The sequence below is a fragment of the Phycodurus eques genome, chromosome 8 (assembly GCF_024500275.1).
Source record: "Phycodurus eques isolate BA_2022a chromosome 8, UOR_Pequ_1.1, whole genome shotgun sequence".
NCBI lineage: Eukaryota > Metazoa > Chordata > Actinopteri > Syngnathiformes > Syngnathidae > Phycodurus > Phycodurus eques.
The window spans coordinates 25452819-25476728 of record NC_084532.1 but is presented as its reverse complement, the minus strand read 5'-3'; the positions used below and the strand labels follow the sequence as shown (position 1 = coordinate 25476728).

The following is a 23910-nucleotide window of genomic DNA, read 5'->3' as shown; positions in this document are numbered from 1 at the left end:
ATAAATAAAAACAGAATAGAATGATTTGCAAATCAGGTTCAACCTATATTTCATTGAATCCACTACAAAGACAAGATACTTAACGTTCTAACTGATCAACTTGATTGGTTTTAGCAAATAATCGTTTACTTAGAATTTTATGGCTGCAACACGTTCCAAAAAAGCTGGGACAGGCTCATGTTTACCACTTTCTTTTAACAACATTCAATAAACGTTTGGGAACTGAGGACACTAATTGTATGTACCTTTCAGCATTAATGGTGCCTTCACAGATGTGTACGTTACCCACGCCGTTGGCACTAACGCAGCCCCATACCATCACAGATGCCGGCTTTTGAACTTTGCGTCCATGACAGTCCGGATGGTTCTTTTCCTCTTTGGCCCGGACGGCCACAATTTCCCCAAAACAATTTGAAATATGGACTCGTCGGACCACAGAACACTTTTCCACTTTGCATCAGTCCATCTCAGATGAGCTCGGGCCCAGAGAAGCCGGCGGCGTTTCTGGGTGTTGTTGATAAATGGCTTTTGCTTTGCATAGCAGAGTTTCAAGTTGCACTCACGGATGTAGCGCCGGAGTATATTTACTGACATTGGTTTTCTGAAGTGTTCCTGAGCCCATGTGGGGATAGCCTTTACACATTGATGTCGGTTTTTGATGCAGTGGGGAGGGATCGAAGGTCACGGGCATTCGATGTTGGTTTTCGGCCTTGCCGCTTACATGCAGTGATTTCTCCAGATTCTCTGAACCTTTTGATGATATTATGGACCGTCTATGATGAAATCCCTAAATTCCTTGCAATTGTACGTTGAGGAAAAGTCCTTTAACTGTTCGACTATTTTGAGCAATTCAGGGAAGCTCCTTTTCTACCCAATCATAGCACCCACCTGTTTCCAATTAGCCTGTTCACCTGTGGGATGTTGTATCTGCAGCTCCACCACAAAACGTGGGGAGGACAAAGTCCAGAGTCGAGCCGATGATCTCCACGGAACGATGTGTCCAATAATCGAGCCCGAGGAGCCACACGGATGTTCATCGAAGCCAGAAAGGAGCCATCGCTGGAGGTGGACGGCGATCACGACAGAATGGATGGGAGGAAGTTGAGCAGCAATCTGTTCTCAATTGCTTTAACTGGATGAATAAATGTCTTGCGTCAACATTTTTTTTTTTTGATATAACATTGAGGCTGTAATTTTGTCATTTTGAACACAAATATATGCTAAATGATGCAATCACAAGTGCAAGAAAATGCTCGTCTTATTTGTCGCTTGACCTGTTTCACACATTTCCAACGGTGCACGGCTAACACATCTGGCCTCTGGTTAGTCTACAGACAACAGAGTGGACAAGTGTAGTTTTATTTTGTGTAAAATTCAAATGTATTTACAATTCTAACAACAAAAACAACTATTTTTTTGGTGATGTTTTCCCATTTTAAAATCATGCATTTAGAATAAAAACTGTGATATCTTGTAACATTTGAACGTTTTCTCCAAATGTTTTGATGTGTGCCGCGTTTGATTTTATGATTAGGATTTGCAGCAGGTCAATGAAACACCGCCAGCATGGCCCACGGGCTGTACTTTGGAAAACCCATTGGTGGAACAGGATGTGACAGGAAACCAGAAAATGCAAAGATTGTCATCATGTCGTCTTTTTTCAAGACCCACAACGGCCCGCCCTCTCCCAAACGACTCCCGCCTTATTTCTGTCAACAATTGACGATGCGGCCTCCGGGCGTGTACGAGTACGTGCCATTGTTCAAATAATGCAATAATGCATGTGATCCAAGGAGGGAACAAAACACAAAAGGTCGTTGTAAATTTGTGGTTTATTTGTGTCGGGTTCGGAATGTCCATACTGGGTGGAAAGTAAAACAAGTAAAAGAAAAAATCTGGAGTAGAACTGAACACAAATTCTTCATGGAAATGGGATTAATAGCGAATTTCAATAAGGCAGTTTGGAAGTCTGAAAAATCCCACGACAGTGATCCTTGTTCATTGCAGGAGTTCATAGGTGAAAAACCGCGATACAGAGAGAACGTATAAAAATAAAAATACCCCTCCCACATGCTGTAATCAAACGTATTTAAACACACCTTTTAAACACAGTGTAAATGTATTTTATTCAACAACAACAACAACACAAATATGTAGGGACCGAGCCCGGGAGCGAAGAGAAAGAAATTAGCGACTAACGTCTGCCCTAAAAAGGGTGCGTAATTGCGTACAGATGCCACAAGATGGAGGCTAAAGCACTTAAAACGACAATCAACACCATGCTTCTAGGACGTACACAATCCTGAACCCATGTTACATTCACACATTTTTGCAGTAGTTTAATTTATTCCACACACAGTTGTGAGGGAGTACAGGCAAATTGTAATGTCAAACTACACGAGCTAGTTTAAGTCGTTTTGTGGTTTCACGTTCACTTTCGACGGCGCACGAGGGGCATTCAAGGGCTGCCAACAGAACAGGGCATCTCAAAAGTCCAATTCAACATAACAACAACAATATTCCACCAGATGTCGCCAAAGTAATACTTTTCTTCTGAGCCCAAAAACAACGAGTCGCCGAGCGTTTCGGCGGCTAACAGGACAGGTCCTAAAAAGAATTTGCAAATTCGCAAATGCCAAACCGCAAATATGCAGAGGTCCGCTGTATATCCGGTCAGAGGTCGCAAATGATCGATTCAATGCAAAGTGATGTTCCAATACAATTTTGCAATTCAGAAGTCAGGAATTTGTTGTAGTCAACTGTGCTTTTGGATTTGTTTTGAGTGGCATTACAATCCTTATTGGAGATCCGAAATTTATGATTGGAGTTTTTCAAATGGCCTTTCGATGCACTTGTCCAAGTTAGCGGTGCTCTTGTCCTTGGAAGACGTTTGACTCTTTTGGTTCTCACTGACTTTTGCTCGTCCGTGGGTGGACATTTGCGGTCTCCCGAAGCACTTTTCCTCTTGGGAGGTCAGGAATGGCCGAGTTTGGGTTCTTCAAGTAGCGTATACACCTCATCGAAGTTTGGAAATTGATGGCATCCCAATGCACATTCTTATCCATTTGAGATCTTCGAGTAGTGTTCCCATGCCATTTTTCCCCACATCAAAAAGTTCCCACTTTGTTCCCCTTCCAATTGACCTTTCCGAGTTGAAAGTCAGAAATGACACCAAGTAGGCGTTTTCAAGTCCATTGCAATGCAATTTTCAAGGTCAGTTGAAATGTTGGTGTTTCCACCTAATTTTCCTTATCGAGAGCTCAGACATTTACCATTTACCATTTACCGTCGTCCGAGTGCCTCGCACTTGCCCCCGTGCGAGCTCGGAAATATTTGGCCGTCAAATAAAACACTTCCGAGTCAGGGGTGAGGGATTTCCAATTGAACATATTTGAGTGGTGTTTCAAAGCACTTTTTCCCCTTTTACGTCAAGGTTTGTCAATTTGCGGCACCCCCGAATCCACTTTTCATCGCTGGAGGTCCCCAAAAATTTCCCAGCATGATTCCCCCCCCCCCCCCCCCCCCCGAAGTCACATTCACTTCCAACACACTTGTCCTAGTGAGAGCTCGGATAATGTCTCATTTGGCCTCTTCGAGTGGCGTCCCAGTGGCCTTCTGAAGTCAAAATCATTTAGCCTTGGCAGTGCTGTTTTCTCAGTCTCTATATGCCTTATGTCTGTGTGTTCCATGGAGCTCTTTCGAGCAGCACGATTCACAAGACTTGAGCCTCTCTCTCCCCCCCCCCCCCCCCCTCTCTCTCTCTCTCTCTCTCTCTCTCTCGCTCGCTCGCTCTCTCACTCATTTAAGCGGCGGGGCTCAGCGCGCTGACTTGCACTCACGCACAAGAACATGTCCACCCCGCAGTCTCAGCCAGTCACGCACACCTGCTCGCCGTGCACGGTCCCGGCCCGGCAATGTCCACTGACTGCTCTGCGCTTTGAAAGAGTTCTAAGAGCACCTCGTCTTCTTCCCCCCCCACGAGAGTGGAGTATAGTGGAGTAGTGGAGCTCCACCAGTGTCGTCCGCCTCCCACACCTTCACCGGCTCTCGTACACAGCCACCCCCATGGAACTCTAACTATGGATTACCGCTGCATACTGCTGCTGTCTGTCGTGCTGCATTTCGCAATCCGACCAGGTAGGTCAACCCCCCCCCCCCCCCCCCTTCCAACAACCTCTCCATGCTTTTAATTGCCTGTGAGTATTTCTAGAGGGAAACTTGTTGCATGGTAACCGTTTGCTTGGAAATCCTCTTTACGCACGGTTTGCGCGGACGCACATTTTATTTTGTATTTTTTGTGTGTGTGTGTGTGAAGCGATAACTGACACGCGAGGCAAGTGGACACCCGTGGATATCAAACACAGCCGCTTGCATTATTTAGATGAAGCGAGAGGGGGGGGGGGGAACAAACAAACAAACAAACAAACAAACAAACAACCCGTGTAACCTGAGCAGAGTGTGGTTAACATAGACACGTACGCAAATAAACATATTTTAGGGGGAGACGACCTTTTGATTTCATGCAAACGTGCAGCTGTGGTCTTCAATAAGTCGAATGTTAACAACACCGCAAGTGTCCAAATGTTCGGGCAGAGTTTCATAAGCGATGACCCCGACCCTAAGGGTCAACACACCCGAAGGTGTGTTGCAGAACGCGTTGGTGAAGGGGACAGGCAGTTTGATGCCCACCAAAATCCATTTGAATGCTGTAGGTGGACGGTAGGTTCATTGGAGACTCTAAATTGCCCGTAGGTGTGAATGTGAGTGCGAATGGTTGTTTGTTTGCGCGTGCCCTGCGATTGGCTGGCGACCAGTTCAGGGTGTACCCCGCCTCTCGCCCGCAGATAGCTGGGATAGGCTCCAGCACAACTGCGACCCTTGTGAGGAGAAGCGGGACAGAAAATGGAGGGATGGAAATGTGGTGGAATCCACATGTTGATTTACGTTGAGCCAATAAAATACGTTCTTGCGTTGTCGTTTTTATAAAGAATTATTGTGTGTGATTGGTCTTGCTATCGATCATCAAGAAAGGATCGGAGTATGGTTATGTCTTTTGTGTTAATCATTCTGTCAATATTATGCAATCCATGATGTATTTTTTTGAAATACATCACGGTGCGGTTCCCCGGGAGAAATACATTTAAAAAATGCTTTCGGCACAGGTTGAAGTCGAGCCGAGCCGACTTTGGTTTTTTTCTCGGGTTGTTGTTGATTCCTCATCTGTACGAGGAGCCAGTGCCGCGTCGCAGGCGGACAATACCCGCAGGCCGGCCTGCATGCTCGGGCTTACCTGTCGCGTGACGTAACGAGCCAACGCCGTGAAGTTTGTCTTAAGCTCTTCTCCGCACGCAGTATCAGTAGGCCTAATTCACCTTTAGTGTGTCACACTCTGGTTTAGATTGGCCTCCTCCGGCGAGTGTGTGCATTTAGGCAGCAAACTTGCATTCGCACCGCCTCCGGGCAAATATTGAGACACATGCGACAGCCGAGGAATTGCACCCGGCTTGTTTGCTGTCCTGTCATTGCGGCGATCACGCCACCACGCCCGTGACTGAATTACACCTTTTAGGAGTATGCGAAGGTTCTGCTTTTTGCTGTCAGAGACACTTTTACAGCTTGGGAACGTGCTTGTTTGCTTTTCAGGTCTGGGAAAATGCACAAAGAGTTTTCCTTGGAGAGCGGTTCGCATCTTGCTTGCGTGGCTTTTCTTCAGATTCCTTTCTTATTTCAAAAACTTGTTCGGTTCACGGAACACTCAAAATTCTCCCCCAGGTTAGACTCAAGCTCACCCGCAACGTTAATAACAACATGAACAATAGAAAACAGATGGATGGATGGATGGATGGATGAACTTTGTGGTTTTTTGTTGTTGTTGTTTTTTGGGGTTTTCTTTTTTTGCGGTTGCACATGCATAATCATGCGAATAGTCTTAAGGCTCGCTAAACAGTCACAAAATAACACACAAGGATACACGCGATTTTTATGTCGACCCGTTCAATAGCTTGACAAACACAAAAGAAAATAAATAAGAAAGGCAATTGTGTGGAACCCGTTGATATGAAAACACTGAGTAGTGAACATTGAAGGCTCCCTTGTGTTCTGTATATTTTTAATCTGTTTACAAAACACCACGTCGCTGCGCGTGGCGGTGTTGTCGCTACAAAGCTCGCATTAGCGACTTGGATGCGGGCACATTCTTTTGTTTACGTTTGGGTCAGACATTGGGCCTTTAAGCCTGCGTGTTACACGAGAATAAGGTTTTTGTGAGTGCAGATGCTGCAGTGGTGGGAAGTCACCAAGTACTGTATAAATACTTTGTTATATTCCCGATCCTTTCCAAAAAAAAAAAAAAAAGAATATCATGGAAAAGTTGATTTATTTCCATACATTCCATTCAAAAAATTTAACTTTTATAGATTAGAGATTCAGGGCCCACAATTTCAACAATTTCAAGTATTTATTTGTTTATTTTCACATAATTTGGGCTTCCGGCTCATAAAACCCATGAAATCAGGAATTCCAAAAACGTCAACCATCCATCAGTGGAGTGCGATGCTGCATATTTTGGTATTAATCCAATACCAAGCAAATACAAGGCCTCTATTCTCGATACCAATATCAATAGTTTTCAATAATTCACGTAGTTGCTCCACTACCATCCACGGCCTTATTTAAGAGATTTTTTTGATGTTGCCAGGTCCACGAATGATTTGGTGGCGAATGCCTTGGGAAAAAAATTCTCCATTTTTTTCAGTTGTCTTCATGAGCTAATGTTTTTTTTTTTTTTTTTTTTGCCAGTTCACCACGTGAACAAAGCTATGGAAAAGCATTGTTTTGATAGCATAAAAGTCAAGTCAAGGCTAGCTGTCTCCAAAAGTCTGTGGGTAGGGAATTTGTATTTTTCATGGTGCCAAGTTATGAAAAACAGGTATTGTGTTTAATTGGCACTCAAACCCTTTGTACTTAAGTACATTTCAGAGTCTGTACTTTTTACTTGTTCTTAAGTAAAGAAGGAGACTCCGTTTTTTTGGGGAATTTTTATATTTATTTTTTGCTTTCGCCACCTCTTATGTGCTGACATTGCCTTTAGTGTGCGTGCAAGGAGGTGTTTGGGGGGGGGGTAAAACAATATGGCATTACAGTGTGAGTCAAAGAGGCGTGTTTTATCATGTAAAAATGATTAATTATTATTATTTCAAGATACATTTTATAAAATATTCCAACTTCATTCTTTAAAATTACAAACTTTATTGCGACTTCATTCTCATATTATTCAGAATTTATTTTTCATGTATTATTTCTTTATTTTTTTTTTACCAAAAAAGAATTCTCAAATAATTCCCAACTGTATTCAGATTTTTTTTCCTGTAATATTCTGAATTTATTCTCCCAAATTTCAAGATAGCTTTTATATAACATAGCAACTTTATTATCGTAAAATTACAATTTAGCAGGGGTATAAATGAATGTGTGGGTGAGCTTGTACGCGGTGGTATTCTCTCGTCATGGCCTCGCGCAGGTAGCGTACATGCATGACTTTCTGGCCCGAGCGTTCCCTTGGCCTGCTGCAATAGCTGCAGGACATCACGCGCTGCTTCGTCCCGTCGGAACACGGTTTGCTCACAGGCAGCACACACAAAAGCGCTTTATCAAGCGGGAGGCCAAGATGGACCACCGCTGGGAACACAGTTTTTTATTTTTTATTTTTCATTTTTTTCAATCTCTAACTGCGTTTTTGGACGTCATACGTTGTGGCTCCATAACACTACGCTTGTGAAACTCGTTAATCAGAGGAAATCTTCATTAAAGCACAACTATCCCAAGATTATGGGATAGTTATGGTCAATAAAAGTGTGTTTGTATGTGTTGCAGTTCCACCGCCTCTGCAGGCGACCACTATCCCTTCCAAACAAAATCCAGGCAGAACCGCACTGTTGTCAGATACACAGATTAGTCCACTGAAAACTCGAATGTTTACACTGTTTTCTAATTTTTGGTCATTTTTCTGCCTTACAGGCCACACCAAGCCTAGCATCACCCCCGCTGGACCCCACCTGGTGGTCCCGCTCAACGCGCCCTTCAACCTGCGCTGCCAGGGCGACAAGGAGATGCAGTGGCACCGGGAGGAGCGGCCCAAGGTGCGGGGGGAGCAGCGGACGGAGGGCGCGTCAGCGTTACACGTGGCCCGCGCCCTGCCCGTCCACATGGGCCGCTACGTGTGCCTGGAGAGGACGAGCGGCCAGCAGACATCAATCTACGTCTTTGTCAACGGTAGCTGCATGCCTGACTGGAGAAAAAAAGGAAAAAAAAAAAAAGGCTTTGTTAAAAAAAAAAAAATTGAACAAATGCAATAACTATTGTGTATTCTGGTGAAGAAATTTGTGACATTTTATTAATTTATTCACATAATATTCTGGCTATGCTTTTATGCTTGTAAAATTACAAACAATTAATTATTTGATATTATGTCTATATTATTGTATTATTATTATTATTATTATTACTTCAAACAATTCATTCACTTTAAAAGAATAAAATATTCAGATTTTAATTCTGAACTATTCTAACTTTATTTTTATTTATATTTTTATATGATAAAGTTAGAATAGTAACTTTATTTTTTATAAATTACGTCTTTAGCTAATATTCTCACAACGCTCGAGAAATTCAGAATTAATTCTCGTTCTAAAATTATTTTGGCAAAATAGAAGATTACAACTTCATTCTCCTTAAAAAAAAAATATATATATATATATATTAAGACTTTATTTCCACATTTGTTTTTTATGCAATGTGCCAACATTATCTTTCTTGGAAATGATTTTAGGAAAAATGTTAATGTTATGGCTTTATTCTCATCAAATTACATTTGTTTCATTTTCAGAATATTCAGACTTTGTTCTTGTGAAATATTTGTGATATTCTATATAACGTATGACTTGTGACTTTATTTTTATGACTTTATTCTCCTTATTTTCTAAATGTGTTCTCCACAAAATTAATGCTACATTTTATATAACCTCACAACTTCTTTTCATACAATTACAAAAATCTACAAATATTCGGACTTTATTCTTACAAATAAAATTATATATTTCCGACTGTTTTCTCATAATATTAAGACTTTTGTAAAATTAGCTTTTTTTTGAAAAAATACCTTTTTTTCAATAAGTTTTGTTTTATATATTTCAATATCATACTCATAAAATTACAAACTTTACGAATCTTGTGACTACATATATTCTCCAAAAAAACCCGACCTTTTGTCGCAGTATTTCGACCTCATTTTTTTCCAACTAATATTAATATTGTACTTTATTCTCATAACGTTCTAGCTTTAGTATGATAACATTACACAATTTTTTATATAATACTACACTTATTGTCAGAATATTTTGACTTTATTTTAGTATTCTGACTTTATTCTTGTCATATTCTGAATTCATCATTGGGATAGTTAAAGATACATTTTATATAATATTACAACTTCATTCTTTAAAATTACAAACTTTATCGTGACTTCATTCTCATATGATTCTGAATTTATGTATTTATTGATTTATTACCAAAAACGTTTTGTACAATATTACCACTTTATTCTCACAAAATTCCCAACTGTATTCTGATTTTTCTCTCATAATATTCTGAATTGATTCTCCCAAATTTCAAGATAGGTTTTATATAATATACCAACTTTATTATCGTAAAATTACAATTTAGCAGGAGTATGCGTGAATGCGTGGGTGAGCTTGTACGCGGTGGTATTTTTTTAGTCATGGCCTCGTGCAGGTAGGGTGCATGCAAGGCTTTTTTGGCCCGAGCGTTCCCTTGGCCTGCCGCAATCGCTGCAGGATGATATCATGCGCTGCTTAGTCCCGTCGGAACACTCCTTGCTCACATGCAGCACACACAAAAGCGCTTTTCATGCGGGAGGCCAGGATGGACCACCACTGGGAACACAGCTTTTTATTTATTTTATTTTATTTATTTTTTCAATCTCTAACTGCGTTTTTGGACGTCATACATGTTGGCTCCATAACACTGCGCTTTTGAAACTCGTTAATCAGAGAAAATCTTCATGAAAGCATAACTATCCCAAGATTGTCTTCTTCTCTTCCTTTGGGCTTGTCCCTTTAGGGGTGGCCACAGCGCGTCATCCTTTTCCATGTAAGCCTATCTCCTGCATCCTCCTCTCCAACACCAACTGCCCTCATGTCTTCCCTCACGACATCCATCAACCTTCTCTTTGGTCTTCCTCTTGCTCTCCTGCCTGGCAGCTCCATCCTCATCATCCTTCTACCAATATACTCACTATTTCTCCTCTGGATGTGTCCAAACCGTCAAAGTCTCCTCTCTCTAACTTTGTCTCCAAAACATCGAACCTTGGCTGTCCCGCTGATGACCTCATTTCTAATTTTATCCAACCTGGTCACTCCGAGAGCAAACCTCAACATCTTCATTTCCGCCACCTCCACCTCTGCTTCCTGTTGTCTCTTCAGTGCCACAGTCTCTAATCCGTACATCATGCCTGGCCTCACCACTGTTTTATAAACTTTGCCCTTCATCCTAACAGAGACTCTTCTGTCACGTAACACACCTGACACCTTCCTCCACCTGTTCCAACTTCTTCACTTCCTCACCACACTCACCTTAGCTCTAGACGGTTGACCCCAAGTATTGAAAGTCCTCCACCCTTGCTATCTCTTCTCCCTGTAGCCTCACTCTTCCCCCACCACCTCTCTCAATAATGCACATATATTCTGTCTTACTTCGGCTAATCTTCATTCCTCTTCTTTCCAGTGCATGCCTCCATCTTTCTAACTGTTCCTCCACCTTCTCCCTGCTTTCACTGCAGATCACAATGTCATCTGCAAACATCATGCTCCACGGGGATTCCAGTCTAACCTCATCTGTCGGCCTATCCATCACCACTGCAAACAGGAAGGTGCTCAGGGCTGATCTCTGATGCACTCACACCCCCACCTTAAATTCGTCTGTCACACCTACAGCACACCTCACCGCTGTTCTGCTGCCCTCGTACATGTCCTGTATTATTCTAACATACTTCTCTGCCACTCCAGACTTCCGCATGCAGTACCACAGTTCCTCTCTGGGTACTCTGTCATAGGCTTTCTCTTGATCTACAAAGACACAATGTAGCTCCTTCTGACCTTCTCTGTACTTTTCCATCAACATCCTCAAGGCAAATAATGCATTTGCGGTACTCTTTCTAGGCATGGAACCATACTGTTGCTCGCAAATACTCACTTCTGTCCTGAGTCTCGCCTCCACTACTCTTTCCCATAACTTCATTGTGTGGCTCATCAACTTTATTCCTCTATAGTTCCCCGGGCTCTGCACATCACCCTTGTTCTTAAAAATGGGCACCAGCACACTTTTGCTCCATTCCTCAGGCATCTTCTCACACACTAGAATTCTATTGAACAAGATGGTCAAAAACTCCACAGCCACGTCTCCTAGATGCTTCCATACCTCCACAGGAATGTCATCAGGACCAACTGCCTTTCCATTTTTTTCATGCCTTTCTAACTTCCTAGTCATCCTCCCCACCACCAGAGTCATCTTACACACCACCATCCTATGCTGTCTAACCACACTCTCCCCTACCACTACCTTACAGTCTGTAACCTCCTTCAGATTACATCGTCGGCACAAGATGTAATCCACCTGCGTGCTTCAACCTCCGCTCTTGTATGTCACCCTATGGTCCTGCCTCTTCTTGAAAAAAGTGTTCACTACAGCCATTTGCATCCTTTTTGCAAAGTCTACCACCATTTGTCCCTCCAAGTTCCTTTCCTGAATGCCGTACTTACCCGTCACTTCTTCATCACTCCTATATCCTTCACCAACGTGTCCATTACAATCTGCACCGATCACGACTCTCTCTCTGTCAGGGATGCTCAGAACTACTTCGTCTAGCTCCTTCCAGAATTTCTCTTTCACCTCTCGGTCACATCCTACCTGTGGGGCGTAGCCACTAATCACATTACACATAACACCCTCAATTTCAAGTTTCAGCCTCATCACTCGATCTGATTCTCTTTTCACTTTCAAGACATTCTTAGCCAACTCTTCTTTTAAAATAACCCCGACTCCATTTCTCTTCCCATCTACACCATGGTAAAATAATTTAACTGCCTTACTGCCTTTCCACCTGGTCTCCTGGACACACAATATATCAACCTTTCTCCTAATCATCATGTCAACCAACTCCCGCGAGTTTCCTGCCATAGTCCCAACATTTAAAGTCCCCACATTCAGTTCGAGGCTGTGTGCTTTCCTCTTCTCTTTCTGCCCAAGAACCTGCTTTCCACCTCTTCTTCTTCGACTTCGACCCACAGTAGCTGAATTTCCACCGGCGCCTTGCAGATTGACGGCGCCGGTTAACCCGGGCCACGACCGATCCGTTATGGAATTCTTTGGATGAACGCTAATATTTGTTTGGCAAATTTTTAAGCCGGATGCCCTTCCTGACACAACCCTATACATTTATCCGGGCTTGGGACCGGCCTACAGTTTGCACTGGTTTGTGCACCCCATAGGGCTGGATTATGCTAAATGCATGCGTATCCTAAAATTGTCTGTGGTCAATAAAAGTGTATCTCCAATTTGTGTGAGTATTTTAACATCTTTAGCCTTCCCACAACAAAAAAATAATTTTCTTCATCTGTGTTTCAATTGAAAAAAGTAGATAATAATGTATGTAGTATCATATAGTGTAAGTTACATTGGCAATACACTAAATACATTATCTGAATCTGAAACAGCACGACTGATTCAGAAGGCACTGGGCAGATTAGATTGACATGGCAACACATAAAAGCTTAAATCTGATTGGACAAAAAAAAAAAAATCCAGACCTTGGAAACAGTGCTGCCAAGAGAAATGCTACAAAATAAAGAGTAATATAGTCACTGTCGGACAGAATCCAAGCATCTCCAAAACTACTACTTTTCAAATAAATAAATTTTAAAAAGCACAGCATCGTTCAAGTTGGCATTATAGCTCATATTGCTATCAAATACCGTTCCGTACCAACATCACAACACAACACTGCCACGAAATAATGTTCAATCATTAATTTAATGTGCAAAAAAAAAAAAAAAAAAAATTGATAATCATGCTGTCAGTCGTTAAAATGGTAGGAAACATCCCCTGGGCAGAAATAAAGCCTTAAGTACTTCATGAAAGCAAATTACTTCCTAAACTCTTTGCAGTGTAATATGCGGAAATGAAGCAGTACGCACACACGTCCTTTTGCACCAAAGCATTACAAGCAATCCATTTTTAACTAAATAGGCTCATGCAAATGTGTCTAACCTAACTATATTCACTTTTTATGGTTTCAAAAAATATCCAGTCTATCTGTCATGGCTCCCGCAGAGTGAGGAAAGCTCATTTGTTCTCATGCTATTTTCAACACTTTAAAACTAACGTAAAAATAAAGACGTGGGGACAGACCAATAGTATAAATTCATGAAAAAATCCGACCACCATATGACGTTTCCACCTGACAGCGACGATATAGAAAATGTCTTCGCTAACCTTAGCACGTATACATCACAATTCTGAGGTTGGGGTTTTGAAATCCGGCTTCCCTGTGTGCCCTGTGATTGGTTGGCACCCAGACCTGGGTGTACCCCACCGCTCACCCGTAGGCAGCTGCGATCGACTACAGCTCACCACTGACCCTATAGGAAGCGGATGGATGGATGCAGATCTAAAGCACACAGTAGTAGCTGTTAATTTACTGGAATGTCTCACTTGGATGAAACAAACCAGTGGAAAAAAGAAAACCAACTCCGCGGCCTCGTTTCACCTTGTGCTGATGTTCTGTTTTGGCAGATCCTGACAACCCTTTCAGGAAATCGATGGTGTTCAACATCCTCGCTCGCGTGGGCGACGCCGCTTCCATCCCCTGCCTGGCAAGCGATCCCAGCCTGTCCGACCTGCACCTGGAGACGTGCTCCGGCGCGCCCCTGGCCCCCAGCCTGCGCTTCTCCGCCAGCCTGGAGCAAGGCGTGGCGATCCGAGACGCGCGGAAGGCCTACGAGGGCTGCTACGTGTGCGCCGGCACGCTGCGGGGGCGACACGTGCGCTCGCACAACTATCACCTGACCGTCAAGCCAGGTCGCCGTGGAGCTCTACTTTACATACTGTTGATTTGCCTTGGTCGTTTTTGGACCCAGGCCGAGAATATCCTCATAATTGTCTCTTTCAAATCATGAACTACAGATCTTTTCAAACTGTAATCCAGCCTGTGTGAATTCAATGGATGACTAATCCTTAATCAGTGTTTCAGAGAAAAAGCGAGGTGCCTTTGATCCTTTACTCCTCTTTCTCTGCCCATCATTCATTCCCTTCTTCCATCCTTTCTTCCACCCTACTTTTTGTCCTTCCGTCATTTTTTCTTTCCTTACACTGCACATCTTTTCTTCCTTCTTTCCTCCCTTCCTTCCAACTTTTCATGTTTCCCTTCTACCTTTCTTTCCTTCCATCTTTTATACCTTCCTTCCTCCCACAATCTCTTCCTTCCATCCTTTCATGCCTCCTTTTTACTTTCTTTCCTTCCTTTCCATCCTTTCTACTTTTCTTCCGTCCAGTTTTTCCTTGCGTTCATCGTTTCTTCATTCCTCCCATCCATCATGCTCTTCTTCCGTCATTCTTTCCTTCCTTCCTTCTATCTTTAATTATTTCCTTCCTCCCTCGATTCCTTTCTTCATGGCTTCTTCCTTTCTTATATTCCTTCTTTCCTAACTCATCATTCTTTCCATCCTTTCTTCCCTCTCTCCTTTCCTTCCTGCCTAATTTTGTTTAGTTGATTGGTTGGTTACCACTTATGGGGGTTCATAACAAATACACATTTATGGCATGCACTGTTTCATAGTTTCAAGTTTCCCACCATTCCCAAATCTAAAATTCAGTTTTAGTTCACACAGGTCAAATTTGACCCGCAACACCTACAGTGTACACAATTTAAAAATATTTTGTGTATTTTGGGTCACTTTAGTTCAATATCAGGGAGAAAAAAATGACCTTTCAGGCACTTTTATTTTTGTCAAATTTGACCCAAACAGTAAGGGTTATGTAGATGTACAGATATTCGTGTCAAAATATGAACCTGGTAAAAGTACATCTGTTTTTAAAGGCGTTGAGTAAAAGTACAAAATTATGAGAAACATAAAGACTCAAGTAAAGTATAGTCAAATCTACTCAAGTACAGTAAGCAAGTATTTATACTTGGGACTTGTACAGGGAAATGTGTTCTTTGCCAGTCGATGACGTTTTTCATCGTTCCCCTTTTAGTCCCCGTGGCGCCCCCTGTCATCGAGATGCAAGCGCCCGAGCGGGTCGTCCTCACCCTAAACGAGGGTCTGGCCCTCACCTGCAACACCACCAACGTCAACGGCGAGATCAAGCTCAAGTGGGTCGCCCCGCCCGGCTCGGTGAGACACTTTTGCATTCTTCTACCACTTTGCGTGTCCGTGGACGGTTTCGCTTACCGAAAATACTGCAACTTGTACAAGTGTCAGATATACTTTGTGGGTCACATTTATCCAATTTGGAAATAATCAGTCCCTCTTTAAGCCTCCTGTTACGTTTGTTTGTCAGGAACAGCAATAATGCTCCAGGGTCAATTTGACCCGGGGCATGTTTAATGATCCAAAAGTGTCAAGGAAAAAAAAAAAAAAAAAAAGTAAAAAACCTCTTTACATGAACTACTTCTCATTATCTATCACATTAGGCACCATTTCAATCAATATTGATAATTGTATACACTTTAAGCCAACACAACAACTTCACAACGGGTCAATTTGACCCGTTATCCAAATGTATCAGAGGCTGCAAAAAAAAAAATAAAAATCCCAATAAGACTATTTCATTATTAACTCACTCATTTACAGTCATTTACAACTTAATAAAACCCAACGACTTTACAATGGGTCAATTTGACCCGTCATCCAAAAGGGTAAGAAACTGAAAAAAGGATTCCAATAAGACTTTATTTATACCTCATTATTAACTCCCCTGCAGTCACTTACTTCTTCATGAAACCTAACAAACTTATCGTCGGTCAATTTGACCTGTTATTCAAACGTGTCAGAAATGGAAAAAAAATATATCAAAAACATTGTTTATACAGTATCTCATTATTAAGTCCATTACTCACCATGTCAATCTATAGCCTGGTTTACATGGAGCCTTGTATTCTGATTAGAAATGGGTTAGAAACCCAGAGAGACTAAAAATGCTCTGTCTTGACATAAATGCGTGGCGATGTCATCATTTACACACTTGTTAATTCATAATATTCATTTATTAAGCCACTATTACTTTACCACTAACAAATGTACATAAGTGTCACAATCTGAAATAAAATCCCCATTCAACATTGTTGATATCTCATTAACTACATTTGTCAACATTTCTGTCAATACTGATAGTTAAATACACTACACTTACTTTAATATACCTTTCATATTCACTGAAGTGAGGACTCAAATTCAAATGTTAAGTCTTTTGCAACTTTGGAGGCACTCCGAATCTGGACCCAAAACGATCTAAGCCACAAATGCTCAGAATAGTGAATCATTTTTTCCCCCATGAATTTAGTCTCGCCCTCAGGGTGTACAAATGCAGCATTATTCTTCTATGCATAGAAGCTTCTGTATGAGTGCAATCAGCGTCTTGTGAATGAGTGTGTAAGGCAGGGGTGTCAAAACTACATCGCGAGAGGCCATATACGGAATTTCAAACTGGTCCTTGCGTCAGGTTTGGACACCCCTGGTTTAAGGGGTCAACGCTTCAAGATCTGGACTGTGTGTATTTGTGTGCGTGTGTGTATGGCATGCGCGTGTGTGTGTGTCTGTGTGGATGGCGAGGATAGCCGTGCAGACGGGGTTAATCTCTAGAGATCTCTGGGCGTTGACAGGGTGCCGTCTGGTATCCACAGCAACCCGCTAAGGTTGACACTGCGTCGCGTATCCGGGCGGAGCACTTCGACCACATACGCAGCGCCACCCTGCGCGTGGCCGCCGTCGCGCACCGGGACGCCGGACGCTACCGCTGTGAGGCCGAGAACGAGAGGGGGCTCAGCGTACGCGCCGTGTGGCTAGACGTCTATGGTCAGTAAGCGGGGAGGGAACGCGCAAGACCGAATGGGAACAATTATGTAACAATGATAAAAATGTTGTGTTTTTTGAGGTATTTAACCATTTGTTTATTATTGTAAAGGTTGGGCCAAAAGCTCCTTACTTATTTTTATGCCCTCACATGTGGAAAAGGAGAGCCATAGTCGCCAATGCACTTTTCAGCCATTTCTTGAATGCTGGGTGAACAGTAAAAGACACAAACGCACTCACGTAGAAGCTGCTGTCGGCCACAGCTCACACCCGGACACTTGGGCAGACTCGCTAAAGTTACACTTATTATTACAATTGCATGTATTAGAGCCAGTTTCAACAATAGGCTTTCAAGGCATTAGGAAGGAGTAGGGGTTTCATGGACAGGTTTGGGTTCCGGAGTAAGTTTTGCAGACAAGATTAGCGTTCTAAAGTTTGGTTTCAACATTTTTTTATTTTTTTTTTCTTAGCCAGGGTTCAGCTTTCAAGTTAGGGTTACTAGCCAGGTTTAGTGTTTGTAGTTCGGGTTTCAGGTCTGGTTGCGGGTTTCTGTGTGTGTTGATCTGCTGGAAAACCTCAAAGTGGAGGTGAGCCCCTACCTTCATCCATCCTTCCTGTCTTCCACTGTTCCTTCCATCATTCTTTCCTTCCTTCCACTCTTTCGTATTTCCTACCTTCCATCATTCTTTCCTTCCTTTCATCCTTTCTTCCTCCCACCCTCCCTTCCTTCATTTTTCTTCCTTCCTTCTTCTTCCCTAAATTACTCCAATGCAGCCTTTCTTGCTTCCTTCTCCTTCTCCTTCCCTACCCCCCCCCCCATTCTTTCTTGCTTGTTCCATCTTTCCTTACTTCATTCCTCCCTTCAATCAGACTTTCCGTCCTTCAATTCTTTTTTCCTTCCCTCCTACCCTCCCTATCTTCCTTCCTTCCATCCTGTCTCCCTTCTTTCCTCCCTCCCATTCTTCCTGCCACACTCTCTTCCTTCCTTTCTCTCTCCCTCCCTCCCTTTCTGAAGTTTATTTAAATCCTGGTGGGTTGTTTACCGCTTTTGTGGGTTCATTGTGTAGGTTAAATCATCCAGGGGAGAGGTCGAAGAGAAGTTCCACTGACTTGTTGTCATTGCGAAGGCAGAATTTGTGCTAGTTTTCTATGCCATATTATATAGTAACTATACAGGTATATAACGCCGCTTCTTGTTTCCCTCCAGACAAAGGATTCATCAACGTAACGTCGACGAGCAACAGGACCGTCTACGTGCACTCTGGTGATAGTTTATCCCTGCTGGTGGAGATGGAGGCTCACCCGAGGCCCCGCACCTTCTCCTGGAGCTTCATGGACCACGAGCTGAAGAATAACAGCGACCACGTCATCACGACGCAGAGCACTTGCAACTACAGGTGCGACCCACCCCGGTCCTCGTCCTCATGCCAGCAACAACAACCAAACACCTCCCCCACAACCAGCGGGGGGTGGAATTTAACATGTACCCCGCGGGCCTCACAGCTCCATGACAAATACGAAGGAGAGAAGAGCGCCTCGGGTTGTTTGAGCCAAAAAGGCTGTCGCTGTTCAAATGCACGCAAAAAAAAAAACGGAAAGTATTTGCTGTGTTACTCATGAGTGGCAAGGGAACTATAATATCATAATGCTATGTGTCGCATGCTTCCCAGTATTTTTTATTTTTTATTTTTTTACGGGACATGACCCAGCTGTTATGTGGCAAGTCCAACTGACCCAATTAAATTGTAATTTACAAGTAGTTTTTTTTGGGGGGGGGGTTCATATTCAATGAAACTGTTGTGAGTCAAGTCGACTCGCAGTTGACTTTGTCAAAAATGAACAACAACAAATTTACAGATGGAAAAAAAAGGAAAAGTCAAAAACGTTTCGCTACGAAACTTGAAAACTGTACAACGTGTAAAATGTAAACTTTGTGGGTCAAACCGACCCAAGTAAAAAAATAAATAAATGCTACAGTAAAAGTAGTTTTTTTTGCCATGAAACTTCATAAGTTTACAACACGTAAAATTGAAATGTCGTGGGTCAAACCTAAAACAAGTACAAAAAAATAAAGTAAAAAAAACTCTAACTAAAAGTTAGAAGTAGTTTTTCTCTACGAACCTTAAGAAGTGTACAGCATATAAAATGGATATGTTGTGAGTCAAACTGACCCAAGTTAAAAAAATATTTAAAAAACAAAAGTTAAAAATATGTTTTTACTCTGAAACTTACTGAGTGTACAACATATGGAATGAGGATGTTGTGGGTCAAATCGACCAATGTCAGAAAAAACAAGTTACAAATATTTTTCTGCTATGAGCCGTGTAATCAGGCGGCACGGTGGACGACTGCTTAGAGCGTCAGCCTCACAGTTCTGAGGACCGGGGTTCAATCCCCGGCCCCGCCTGTGTGGAGTTTGCATGTTCTCCCCGTGCCTGCGTGGGTTTTCTCCGGGCACTCCGGTTTCCTCCCGCATCCCAAAAACATGCATTAATTGGAGACTCTAAATTGCCCGTAGGTGTGAATGTGAGTGCGAATGGTTGTTTGTTTGTATGTGCCCTGCGATTGGCTGGCAACCAGTTCAGGGTGTACCCCGCCTCCTGCCCGATGACAGCTGGGATTGGCTCCAGCACGCCCGCGACCCTAGTGAGGAGAAGCGGCTCAGAAAATGGATGGATGGATGGACGGATGAGACGTGTAATCAACATAAAATGAAAGTGCCATGGGTCAAACTGACCCATGTAAGAGGAAATCAGATTAAAAGACTTTTTTTGCAACAAAACTCAATGAGTGTAATGTTAAAGGACAATGTTGCGGGTCAAATTGATCCTAGTACATAAAAAATTATATTAAAAGATATTTTCTTATTCTGCATATAGGAAATTTGTTCAAATTGCACTTCCAGTGTTGATGACTACACACTAACATACAAACAAACTGAAAAAATAATTATCGGCTTTTGAATTTCCGAATTTTGTTCATGCACAAATAACAGAGTTAAACAAAATGTTTTCGTAACTACGCTACCACCACACTGCAATTTTTAAGCGATTGTTCTTGTTCACTCACGCAAAAGCTGCTGTCTACCACGGCTCACACCCAGACTCTTGTACAGACTCGCTGCCGTCACACATCACCTCACCAGACCCCGCCTCTTAAAAGCACATGCATTATTTTGTGTTCAAATAGGGTTACAGACGTTGATGCAACGACGTATTTGTGGCATTTGGTGACGTCGTTTTTACGTCATCCTGCTAAGTGACGAACAAACAAACAATGAAAATATGGTTTTCAGTGTCGGCTTTTGCTGCTTTTGTGAATGGCGTGACTAAAACGTCTCCCCCTGGTGTTCAGGTACAGCAGCGAGCTGAGATTAGTGCGACTGAAGATGTCGGAAGGCGGCGTTTACGTGTTTAAAGCCTCCAATCACGACGCCTCACTGAACGAGACCTTTACCGTCTTCGTAACCAGTGAGTAGCTTCAATTATTATTATTTTTTTTTAAATTAAAGCTTTTCTGCTTGACTTTTTGCATTTTTAACCATGTCTCATTTCTTATTAGCTAAACCCGAGATCGTGTCGCACGAAGGCCCGGTGGACGGGCAAGTGCGCTGCGTGGCCGAGGGATTTCCCGCCCCCAAGATCACATGGTACTACTGCGAGCAGCCCTACATCAGGTGAGCACCAAAGAATTGCAGTCCAGATACTTGTGTCAATAACATGTTCCTTTGAAGTTATTTTCAATTTGTGTTATGGTAAATATATATATATTTATATATATTTTTGAAATATTTTTTTAAATATTCATCATTCTACATATATTAATTTGGGTGTTTCAGTTTGTACGAAATGACTTATTTTTGTTGACTTTTCTAAATTCTCAATCGCATATGTACATAATTAAATATTATCTTAATTATTATTTTTTTTTACCCTGAGAGATGAGTGTAGAGTGTAGCTGGTTACAAAATTTTTACAGTAGTTATCTTCGCTATCCAACAATAACTGTCCCCACATTTTTTTATTTAGGTGAAAGTTTAACATTTTTACCTTTTCTTTAATTTTTTCTGAAAGACAAATATTTTTTTCAGATAAAACAAAATGGTACTGTTACCAAACTCAACTATTTTAGGTTGTTTTTCAGATAGAAATTTGTGAGATTTTATTCTTCTTTTTAATCTGAAACACCAGGAAAAATGCGCGTTGTTGTTTCTGAGGTAGAAATTAATAAGCTTTTTTTTTTAACGGAAACCTAAAGAAACATGTGTTTGTTGTTTTTGTGGGATGTTTTTAAAGAGAAAACGCAATGACAAGTTGTTTTTTTAAATACAAAATTGAGTTTATTTGTGTTTGAGTTTAATTATGTATTACTCGTGCACTCACTGTAGTTGTCTCGCCATGCTGCACTATTTGCATATACTGGCCACTCATGCCAGAGTAGCATCTGCTCCATTTGCACACTGATTGAGGAGTATCTGTAACATTTGCACAACCGACATTGTCCCAGATGATCGCACTACTCGTCACTTTAAACCGCATACACTCCTTGAAGTCTCAGCGCCCTTTGCACAATGGTCATTGCACCGGACTATCGCAATATTAGTCATTCGAAATGCTCTAAGTGCTAGAGGACTCTGCATCTTTTTGCACAATTGTTTTTTGTCAATGTCTTTATGTCTCCAAAGTGTTCTGTAAATTGACTGTCTGTTGTACTAGAGCGGCTCCAACTACCGGAGACAAATTCCTTGTGTGTTTTGGACATACTTGGCAAATAAAGATGATTCTGATTCTGATTCTGATGACAATAACAACACTTTTTGTGAATTTCCAACAATGTGTGGTTTTTGGTCGGGGTGCTTATGTCTGGACAACTAATAACCAGTTCGCTAATCCTGCCAGATTGCTCTCAACAAGACCTAATCCACTAACCCCCTGCTCTTCATTGTTGCCCCCCTCACTCCAGGTGCTCCCAGCAGGTGAACGCCACCGAAGAAGAGACGGACATTGTCACCATTACGCTGTTCAGCCCCATGTTCGGCAAGACAGAGGTGGAGAGCCGGGTGAACGTCAGCCGTGGACGCTTCAGTACGCTAGAATGTGTGGCCACAGTGGAGGGCGAGCAGGCCTACACGCTCTTCTCCATCAGTGGTGAGCCACAAAACACAACAACAACACAAATATGTGCACAGTCTACATGTACACGCACTACTCACGAAAAAGTTGGGGATATTGGTCTTAAGTCATAAGAACCTAAAATGCACTCTAACAATTACAGGTGAACTTTATGACCGTCTCTAAACTTTTGAATGCAAAAATTCACACCAGAGATACACAGAGAGACTAGCGGGGTCATAGGGGGGATGGATGGATGGATGGATGGATGGATGGATGGATAGATAGATAGATAGATAGATAGATAGATAGATAGATAGATAGATAGATAGATAGATAGATAGATAGATAGATAGATAGATGCGTTTGCTGTTTTCACACTGCAATGACACGTCAGAATTGTACCACTTGAAAGCAAAAAGTCAAAGTGTGTCACTTGACGCACAAAATTTAAATCCATTCATCCTAACGATGGATTTAATTTATTTTGCCCATCCCGTTTTGATGGTGCCATCAAACGTCTGTGCATGGGAACAAACCAACGTTGATGAAGACAACATTTCTCTGGCGTCTTTTAATAATTATTTGTTGGTTTCCTAAAGCTATCTTTTAATCATGTGCTATTCCAGCTCGGGTGAGTCATTCTGTGGGATCAACATTGAATTGCTCGCAGGCCAGCCGAATTGTTTTTGCTCATTGGAATAGTGCATGCCGCAGCAAATTTCATTCAAACGACTGAATCATGGATGTTTTATGGCGCCCTGAAGTGTAGGAAACAACAAATCCAAGCGGATTAAGACATACCTTCCTTTGGAGTTTGTCCATTTAATAAAGAGTGCTTTTACTGTATGTACAGTATTTGCCACTGTACTGTGTAATTGTAGTTGGTTATGCACTAGGCCTTATTGGTTTGCTCAACAGTCTGAGGTTTTCAAACGGGATGACTTTTAAATGGGACACATTGAGTAAAATTGACTTTTTAATTGTCTGTATACAAATAATTGGGTTTCTGGAGTGCCTACCCACTCATCAAGTGTGAAATTAAACAACCAAGTAAATCATTTGTGAGCTGACTATTTCACAAAATGTGTCTGTGGGCAAGACCGTTCTCTATTTTCCCACATTGCGATGTCACACAGGCTTATTTAGATGATACTACCCCCTCAACAAATTTCTACGACCACGACTTGGCAGCTAGGCGAGCAAATATGACAGTGGTGTCATCTGCAAACTTCAGGAGTTTGACAGTCGGGTGCGCTGAGGTGCAGTCGTTCGTGTAGAGAGAGAAGAGCAGCGGAGAGAGGACACAACCTTGGGTCGCCCCAGTGCTGATGCTGGGTGTGGATGAGGTGGCCTCCCCCAGCCTCACCTGCTGTGTCCTGCCCGTCAGAAAGCTGTCAATCCACTGGCAGATGGCAGGTGAGACGCTGAGCTGGAGAAGCTTGGATGAAAGGAGTTCAGGGATGATGGTGTTGAACGCTGAGCTGAAGTCCACGAACAGGATACTCGCGTAGGTCCCTGCACTGTCGGGGTGTTCTAGGATGAAGTGCAGTTCCATGTTTACTGCATCATCCGCAGACCTGTTCGCTTGGTAGGCAAACTGCAGGGGGTCCAGCAGGGGACCTGTGACACTCTTGAGGTGGTCCAGCACGAGA

At 42.4% G+C, this 23910-nt stretch overlaps 1 protein-coding gene across 4 annotated transcripts in view; it reads left to right on the top strand.

Annotated features, from left to right (window-relative positions):
- Positions 1 to 3837: 3837 nt before the first annotated feature.
- kita (KIT proto-oncogene, receptor tyrosine kinase a) overlaps positions 3838 to 23910 on the top strand; it is a 37903-nt gene continuing 17830 nt past the window's right edge. For 3 of the 4 annotated variants that reach the window (XM_061683118.1, XM_061683116.1, XM_061683119.1), the window contains exons 1-9: positions 3838 to 4137; positions 8017 to 8271; positions 13867 to 14151; positions 15328 to 15467; positions 16955 to 17147; positions 18352 to 18541; positions 20499 to 20614; positions 20706 to 20820; positions 22107 to 22291. In XM_061683118.1, the coding sequence (XP_061539102.1) occupies positions 4080 to 4137; positions 8017 to 8271; positions 13867 to 14151; positions 15328 to 15467; positions 16955 to 17147; positions 18352 to 18541; positions 20499 to 20614; positions 20706 to 20820; positions 22107 to 22291 (1537 nt within the window). In that variant the 5' untranslated portion in view covers positions 3838 to 4079. The remainder of the gene's footprint in view (positions 4138 to 8016; positions 8272 to 13866; positions 14152 to 15327; positions 15468 to 16954; positions 17148 to 18351; positions 18542 to 20498; positions 20615 to 20705; positions 20821 to 22106; positions 22292 to 23910) is intronic. The other variant, XM_061683117.1, reaches the window with a different exon arrangement.